The sequence below is a fragment of the Hemitrygon akajei genome, chromosome 4, assembly GCF_048418815.1.
Source record: "Hemitrygon akajei chromosome 4, sHemAka1.3, whole genome shotgun sequence".
Lineage (NCBI taxonomy): Eukaryota > Metazoa > Chordata > Chondrichthyes > Myliobatiformes > Dasyatidae > Hemitrygon > Hemitrygon akajei.
In genome coordinates, this window is record NC_133127.1 from 99,157,964 (window position 1) to 99,167,628 (window position 9,665).

At 40.3% G+C, this 9,665-nt stretch overlaps 1 protein-coding gene across 6 annotated transcripts in view; it reads right to left on the reverse strand.

The window, feature by feature from the left end:
• Positions 1–8,703, reverse strand: part of klhl2 (kelch-like family member 2) — a 166,394-nt gene extending 157,691 nt beyond the window's left edge. For 4 of the 6 annotated variants that reach the window (XM_073043093.1, XM_073043088.1, XM_073043089.1 and 1 more), the window contains exon 1: positions 8,450–8,703. Coding sequence is in view for 5 of the 6 variants with exons in the window: in XM_073043088.1 (XP_072899189.1) it covers positions 8,450–8,517 (68 nt within the window). In the remaining variant the exon portion in view is untranslated. Of the gene's footprint in view, positions 1–8,060; positions 8,389–8,449 lie in introns of those variants that run through there. The other 2 variants (XM_073043092.1, XM_073043087.1) reach the window with 2 other exon arrangements.
• Between the last annotated feature and the right edge of the window lie 962 nt (positions 8,704–9,665).

Consider the following 9,665-nt stretch of genomic DNA (forward strand, 5'->3'; position numbering starts at 1 on the left):
GCACAGATGAACAACAAAATGATTGCTGATGAACAACAAAATGATTGCTAATCCAAGACCTTTTCTACTTGCCAAAGTGGGGAAAAAAATAAAAGCCAGTTTGCAAAGTAAAGAACCAAAGCAATATTTGGAGTTAGAATGAAGATTACATCAGACACATCACTTCCTACATCTTTTGCAAGATGTGCTTAACTTTTCCTCACTTTTTTTTTTAAGTATAAATTAAAGACAGAGGCTGCAGACAATGAATCACATCTCAGATAAATTATACTGTCATTACATTTGATAGAATTTGATCACTGAGAAGGAAAATATTTCAAAAACTGAAAGTGCTAGAAATACTCAGCACCTTAGGAGACATCAACGAAGAAATAGAACTCACATTTCAGCTTACTCCCTTTGCATGGGAGCATAATGCAAGAATAGATCACCATAATCCAAACTCAACACCATTTTCTATATTTTCCTCCAGGGCCATTTGGGATAGAGATTTCACCAATCATTGCATTAAGAATTATCCCTTCTCAGCTGTCCAAAATGGCCAGTCTTGCTGCAAAACCAAAAGCCAGGTTTCAGTCAGCCCAACATCCATCCTGCCAAGCTCATTTTCAATGAGAATTCTTTTAAGTTGTAAGGAATACAACTCCAGTATATTCACTCTTTCTATACATTGAAACCAACCATGATAGAAACTAGTCTAATGATTCTTCACTGCATTCCCTCTATCACAAGATTACACAATATATGGTCTAACCAAGGCCAACGCATCTGACATGAGACACCTTTGCTCTTAAATCTTTTCATGCAATTCTAAACACTTCTTTATGTACATATTGGTCATCAATGATTTGTGTACAAGGGCCTCCAGATACTCTTGAACATCAACACTACCAAATCTCTCACCAGTTAAAAGATCACTGCTAGTCTACTTTATGCAAACTGGCACCTCCCCTTTTCTCTATATTATGTTCTTACCCACTCACACATTTGTATCCCCCTTGGAGACTCTTCAAACGCAGCTCCCTAATCACAACTCTACCTAGTATTGTAACACTAACAAACTTGGAAACATGAAATTTAGTCACCCCCCAGCCAAATCAAATTTATGGATTATGAACAGCTGAGCCCCTGCAGTCCCCATTTAGTCGCAACCTGCTAACCTGAAAACAATCCATTTATTTTCACTGTTTCCTTTACAATAAGGAAATTTTTAATCCACTTCAGTTTATATATTCAATTCCATGTGTTCTAATCCTGATGGGAAACTTTACGTGATGCTTTTGTGGAAACCTTTCTGATGTTACCTACTAGTTAGCCCTTCTCCGAATCTATGCTGACCTCGTTCATTCCTATTCTTCTTTTCAGGGTATTCCGTTAGTAATTCTAGATTTCCTCAGTTTTCCAATGATTAATGCCAGAAGGTTGTTTGCTTCCAATTATTCCCCTCTTTCCAAGTAAATAGTGGACTGTCCCACGCTACCCCTAAATCCACAGCAGCAATTCCAGAATATGTACAAATTTGTACAATGATAAGTGGAGCATCCATAATTTCTATTACCACCCCTTTCAAAACCCCAGGGTCTGAGCATCAGCTCCTTGGATTTAATAGGCTATTTATCTCTACAACTCGGTAATACATTTTCTTTTCAGTTCTTTATTCACATGGTTCTCTGGTGCTTCTCAGAAGCCTCAAGGAGACACAAAGCAAATTCATTATCCAAGTATATACAATATGACCATATACAACCCTGAGATTCATTTTCTTGTGTGCGTACTCAATACATAATAGAGAACTGCCCATGACAGAATAAATGAAAGGCTGCACCAACTTGGGTGTTCAACCAGTATGCAACAGACAACATACTGTGCAAATACAAAAAGGAACAGGTAATAATAATAAAATAAATGAGCAATAAATATCAAGAACATGAGATGAAGAGTCCTTGAAAGTGCGTCCTAAGGTTGTGGAAACATTTCAATGATGGGCAGGTGGAGTTGAGTGAAGTTATCCCCTTTGGTTTAAGAGCTTAAGGCTGAGGGAAAACAATTGTTCCTGAACTTGGTGGTGTGAACCCCGAGGCACCTGTACCATCTTCCTGAAGATAGCAGTGAGAGGAGAGCATGTCCTGGGTGGCGATAATGGATCCTGCCTTCTTTTGGTTGTTTCATCCTTTTGTCATTTCTTTATTTCTCACTATAAATTCCTTATCTCTCCCTGTAAGGGACCCACATGCTTTATCCACCCCAACATTTGCACAGCTATAGGAAAAACTCAGCTACCATTTCTGCCAGTTTACTCTCTTGCTCTTTGTTAATCTGTGGTTCTGCCTTTGCAATGTTTTACAATGTTCGAGAACATCAGGCCTACTACAATTTTTTGTAAGCCATGTTTTTTGGAATTAGTTTGCCTTCAATTGCTCCTGTCAATCTTGGGTGGATTATTTTTGCTGTTTCATTTTTGTACATTAAATGGAACTTTTTTTTGTAAATATGCTGCACTCTGTCCTGCTTCATACTTTGCTCAACATTAAATAACACCTGCCAACAATTCCAGCCCTCTCTTGTTCCTTGGCTCAAACCAAACTTGTGCCAATTCTGCCAATGTTATTCCTTAACGACACACAGACAACTCCTTTTCACATTTATTGAGACACTGTACAGCATGATAAAGGTCCATTGAGCAGCGCCACCCAGCAGTGACCCGATTTAATCCTAACCTAATCACGGGACTTTGGACTGTGGGCGGAATCCAAGGCACCCATAGGAGACCCACACAGTCACGGGAAGAGCATACAACCTTACAGATAGCAGGAGGAATTAAATCCAGGTTGCATGTACTATAAAACAGTCTGCTAACCACTACACTACCACACTGGCCAATATACCAATCATCCCCATATTCAGATTCTAACTTTGGTCAACCAACAGACATATAATCTATTTTCTTGCAAATGTTCTCTCCATTTGGATGTTTGCCTTTTTTTCTACCTTTGATGTGCTTTTCTTTTTAATGTGCTTATCATGATCAAAGTCACTATCATATCTAATGATTGGACAAATTCCAGGCTAAAAGTGGCTGATTGGGGGCAGGTAGATCAGGTTTATCACTGTCTTATATGAAGTGAAATTTGTTGTCTGGTGGCAGCAGTTCAGAGCATAGCTATAAAATTATACATGGTAAAATGAACAAATAGTGCAAATAAAAAGGAAGAATGAAGAATGAACTAATGAGAAATTGATGACACGAATTGTTCCTGATTCGTGGAGCTTTCTCTGTACTACATGTTGCTCACAACAGAGTTTCCATGTTTCTACTATAAGCAGCACCAAAAATCATTTCACCATCTAACTTTTTCCATTGAGTCTCTCGACCTGGCTTCACCCATCACGAATATTCATTTTGTCCCATCTAGTCCTCTTGCCACCTTGGCAAACTAAAGCCAACTTTCCCAATTCTAGACCTTGAGCTGACACGTTTAGTCTGCTTCTCTTCCAACGGATGCACCTGACCTGCCAAATGTTTCCTCCATTTTCTGATTTTGTTCTGGATTTCCATCATCTGTATTTGTTCTGATCCTGTTACCTCCAATTACACTTCCCTTTGCATTATCTTCCTACTCCTATGCTTGTAACCGTATGACACTGGAAGTAATAACAAGTTGACAAACACAAAGCAAGTCCTGTTTTTAAAAGTCCTTTCCTAGCTCTCAATTATCAGCTCATAGTTAGCAAAAGTAAGAAAGTCCTCTGATGTCTGTGCTGAAGTGCATGTCATTCTTGCATCTCTGATGCCAAACCTCTTTTGAAGGTATATGATGACATGTCTATGAAAGGAAGGGAAAAAAAAAAGGACATGGTCCACAATTTGACTTCTGTTCTTACCGACATGTACATTCTCAATACTACCATCTCACTTTCTTTCTGCTGTTCTGTGCAAGCTATTGTTCTGGTGGCATGGTTTAATCTCAGCAGTATGAATGAGCACTGTCAGTCACATTAAAATTTAATTGAACCAGCCTATTTCCACATAAATTCTGATCCAAGTTAAACCATGATCAACATTCCAAGCCAAGAAGACTGACAATTGGTGAAGGTCTTACAGTGTATTGAATGTTCAAAGTAAAAGATTTTAACAGTACCCAAAACTTTCACTCTAAAAGTGGTACATACAGTGGGTCCATCTACCAACCCCTATCCTCATCACATTCTACAGAGGTTGTATTGAGAGCATCCTGAGCAGCTGCATCACTGCCTGGTTTGGAAATTGTACCATCTCAGATTGCAAGACCCTGCAGCAGATAGTGAGGTCAGCCGAGAAGATCATCGGGGTCTCTCTTCCCGCCAGTATGTACATTTTCACTACACGCTGCAACCGCAAAGCAAACAGCATTATGAAGGACCCCACACACCCCTCATACAAACTCTTCTCCCTCCTGCTGTCTGGGAAAAGGCACAGAAGCATTTGGGGTCTCACAACCAGACTGTGTAACGGTTTCTTCCCCCGAGCTATCAGACTCCTCAATACCCAGAGCCTGGACTGACACCAACTTGCTGCCCTCTACTGTGCCTATTGTCTTGTTTATTATTTATTGTAATGCCTGCACTGTTTTGTGCACTTTATGCAGTCCTGGGTAGGTCTGTAGTCTAGTGTAGATTTTTCTGTGTTGTTTTTACGTAGTTCAGTGTAGTTTTTGTATTGTTTCATGTAGCACCATGGTCCTGAAAAATGTTGTCTAGTTTTTACTGTGTACTGTACCAGCAGTTATGGTCGAAATGACAATAAAAAGTGACTTGACTTGACATATATGGAACTATCTGCCAGAGGAAGTGGTTGAGGGAACTACAGTAACAAGAATTAGATAACATTTGGACAAATACATAGACTGGAAAGGTTTAAAAGGAATATGGGCCAAACGTGGACAAATGCTTAGATATACATCATAGTCAACATAGACAAGTTGGACTGCAGTACCTGTTTCTGTGCTGTATTCCTCCATTATCCAAGTTAAGAAGTGGGTCTGACGCTAGTACATACTGAATCAGTTGCAAGATCTCTGTCAACTAGTCACGTTTGAATACAAATGCCTCCAAGCATAAGTGTGGGAAGTTTCATGACAAATCCCCAAGCCCCCCCCCCCCCAAAAAAAAACAGATAAAAATATCATTGCCAATTTATGTTCCTTTGTTATTGGGAGTTGAAAATACTAACACATAGATGAGATTAAACCATGACATCAGAATGATGGCTCACAGAGAACAGCAAATAAAAAAAACAGCAAGTCACATCACAGAGATTACAAAAACGAGCCTTTCAGCCCACTGAGGATCAACTAGTCATTTACACTCATTCCATCTGATATTCTCATCAACTTCCATAGAGTCCACCACTCTACCTGTAAAGTCAAATCAGCTTAGGACTCGTACCATAGATAGTAGGGCACTAGGGAGCATAATGGAATAGAGAAACCTTGGAGTACAAGTGCAGAGTTAGTTGAAAGGAGCACCACAGGTAGACTGGGTGACGATAAAGGCATTAACATGCTGGCCTTCATCTGTCAGAACAATGAGTATTGGAGTGGAGTCATTATGCTTCAGTTTTGGTTACCCTGTTATAGATTAAACTGGAAAGTGCAGAAAAGATTTACAAAGATGTTGCCAGTATTACTGGGCCTGAGACATGGGGTGAGGTTGGCCAAGCTAGCTCTTTCTTCCTTGGAACGTACAAGAACGAGGGGTGTCCTAATAGAAATATTTCACATTATGAGACACATAAGTAAGGTGGATGCCAAGTCTTTTCCCTAGAACCAAAACTTGGGGCAGATGTTTAAGAGGAGAGGAGAGCAATTTAGAAATGGCCCAAGGGGCAGTAGGTAAATGAAGTGAGCTTCCAGAGGCAGGTATAACAGTATCATTTAAGAAACACTTGGATTGGTACGTGGAGGGGAGGACATGGGCCAAATGCAGGAAATTGAGAGGTGCTTGGTGGGCACTGTGGTCAGCATGGACTAGCTGGGCAAAGGTCTGTTTCTGTGCTGTCTTGCTCCATCACGCTGTGACTTACAAGCCAGGCACACGTCATAGAAGCCAGTCTCAGAGTCTATCAAATTTCACTTTTTGTGATCCAAGGGGAAACCACAGTGACCAGGAGAAAACCCACAGTCATAGGGAGATTGTGCAAACTCCATACAGACAGTGCCGTGGTTAGGATTGAACCCAGGCTCTTGGCACTTTTCTAGTTATTTCACTGTACCACCTTTTTTTAATATATTCTCAGAATTAATATGGGATGAATCATGGTCAAAATTTATAACTGAACATCAATGAAGATTTTAAGCTTGCTTTTAGAGCAGAAAAATAATTGCCCTTCTTTCAGAGGACTTTATCTACAAGGCCACGTAGTTATGAATGTCTAACCAACCAATATGAACTCAGTAGATATCCACAAGACACAAGAGTAGAATTAGCCCATCAAGTTTGCTCTGAAACAGATACTGTCCTTCTGCAGTTTGCTCTTCTGCATACAAATGGTGACATTAAGTACAACATATTAAAATGAAATATATATTTGTCTGCTAGTAAATTACTGGTTTAAGCCTCAGCACGATGCCCAGCTAAGATACCCAGTTCTTCCTGCCATCTTGCTACTACAGTCATGAGCATATTTACTCATGGCATAGGCTACATTTCAAAACACAAGTCAGATTATAATAGAAGAAATTAAATGAATACTTTGAAAACCATCAACCCAAATGGACACATAGCGTGACTGACACAACACTGCATTTCTATTGCATCCAGTACATAGGCAGAATAATCTGAACCTATGGAGCTGTGATGCTTTTAACATAATCTTGCTTCAAGTCACTTGTAGGTCACATTGATATAAAGGCATTTTAGTTTTGCAACTGGATCCCAATGTCCAAAAACAATTCATAGCAAATTAACAACTTGCCAAAATCCCTTCAATTGCAACATCAACAGTCACATCTATAAATTAAAAAGCAGTTCCCAATTAATTACAAGGGAGTGGTTCCTGACAAAACAATTTAATTTTTTTTTTTTTTTTAAACACACATTTGATACCCATCTTACATGTTTTAGTTATTCAGTCTTACAAAAGTGGTGAGTTAGGTACCATTTGTATTAAAGGGACTAACTAACAAACAAGATGCAAGGGAAGAACGCAATAGAATTTTACACCCACTCCACACAAAAAAAAAGGCCAAGCTTTGTGGGCAAACAAATAGATCCATATCCTGAAAAATTCTCCTTAAATTTGGGATAGAAGGAAGTAATTTTCATATTCGGCTATTTTAAAAAAACACAAGATAATGAGATTGATCTTGATTTGCACAAATTACAACCAATAAAAAAAAAATCACTCCTTAAAAGTCCAAAAAGCTGGCCTCCTTGTAAGCTATGGACAACTGTTTCAGATCATAAGATACCAGAGGTACAAAAGTTTAGAAATTACATTCTCAGAATTCTATTTGTTGCTCTCTTCCATTTAAATTATATCACAAAAAAATCACAAGTTTGGGATAAATCAAATGAGAACTCACAGAGAGAGGAAAAGGAGGGAGAGCAGATCGGCAGGCTGCAAAACGATTTATATATATCATGTGAAGTATAAAACGTACGGTGGGGGGGATAGAATCAAACAATAGAGATAATTATGCCAACATTCCTCCTGTTTTATCATAACTCAAATTACTTCCATTAATTCCTCAATGTTCAGGTAAAACACGTGTTTCTTACTCAAAAAGACTGAATAACAAACCACACAAATTCAGAGTCTAGCTGCATTAAGTTATAATATTCGCAAATGCCAAAAATCAACACTGCAAAACAAAACACAATGCAGTCACAGTATAAAAATAATCTTCTCCCAAAAAAAGGTGTGCCCCTTTTCAACGTCAATATTCAATTTCACTCATGAACCTGGTGGGGAAAAAAAGCGTAGTTCGTAATCCTGCATCCCAAATTTGAATCAATTTTAGCATATAACCCTTAAATATTGATCAACAAACAGAACTATGCACGTGCAACAAAATATTCACCATAGCAACGGCTGCTGTACATCCATGGAGAAAAGTGTCCCTAAACAAATAGAAAATCAAATTTCCTTTGGAATTCGACCCTTCGTTCCAAGCTTAATTTTACCTCTCTTCGCCTTCTACATATACTTTATACATTAAATCCTAAAATCTTGGGGCAATTACATTGCCATTCTACTAGTCAACCAGCCTGCGCCTCTCCGGCTCTCTCGAGATTCCTCTCTGTTTAAAAGCCAAAGACCACGCGTATCTCCCTAACCGGGGTCTCCCCCGGCTGGAGGAGCCACCTGTTGTTCCAGCACTGGGTTCCCGGCTCCTGTCGCCTCGCTTTCCCTTCCTGGTGGCCGAGCCCACGCTGCAGGCGACACACACACACACACTCACTCACTCACATTTGCTGTATCTCCATTGTCTCCGCCTGTTGCCGAGTGCGCAAAGCTAACACGGCGCCCTGCACCATTCCACTGTGGAACGCGCGCGGTGGCTGCCCGTCCCACTCAGGAACGAGCGCGATGCTTGTCCATCCTAGCGCCGCTCCATTGTCCCTATGCGATGCAGGGGGGTGCCCGGCTGCCGCCCACTGGCACCGTCCGCGACCCTCCCAGGCAGCTGGAGGGGGAAGCAGGAGAGGCGGCGCATCCTGCAAACAAAACCTCCCCCAATACCCCACAATGCTCCTCGTCCTCCACCCGGCGCCCAGGCACTTCCCACATCCAACTTTTATTCGCAATTCTGCTCCCAATATCCAAAGTGATTTATTTTACAGGTAACGACCATCCTGCGTTGAAAGCCCAGGTGAAAACACACTGACAGTATGCGATTTATTGAAAGTGTTTCAGTATCATGAAATCTCTGCCTTTCGGACATTCCTGGCACTCAGTATCGAACTGCACCGAATATTTAAAGCCGTGTACTTTACAAAGAAAATGCAACCTGAAACACGGATCCGTATTTAAATAATCCGCAGTGATCGAGTGAAATCACCCAGATTGTCGTTACGTGAAATTTTGCCCGTCGCTATGCTCATTGTGCCTGCCCGTAACGTGCGCTATTTCATTAATTTAGTTGTTAATGCCATTGCGATTGACCCTGTTTCCGTAGCAACTATTTTTATTGATGCTATTGATAGCAATGACAAATTGCACTGATTTTGCAACTTTACACCACACATCGTACCTTTGTGCTCCACTGGACCGTTGTCAGCCCAGCTCTGCCATCTGAGCAGATAAAAGAAAAAATAACCAAATATGTTGCTGCCGAGGTAGATTTTATGATGTAGACTTGAAGGGGCACAGGTAGAAAGACAAGATTTAAGGAGGGAATTCCAGACGTTAGTGCCTAGATAGGTGAAAGGATGTGGAGTGAAAGAAATTGGGGTGCACTTGGGTCTGGAATTGGAGGAGTACTATCCAGGAGGAATTGTAGACCAATAATCATCTGAAAGCTTTACAGGTAACTATCTATCATTGTTGCTATCTGGGAGCTATTTGATTTTTTTCCTGCTGTTGCAGATCATAATGACATTATGCCATCTCATGTGCATCATCTACCTGAAATTATTTTTTAAAACTTATCAAATCATTTCTTTTAATGCTAGCACAAGCTTAA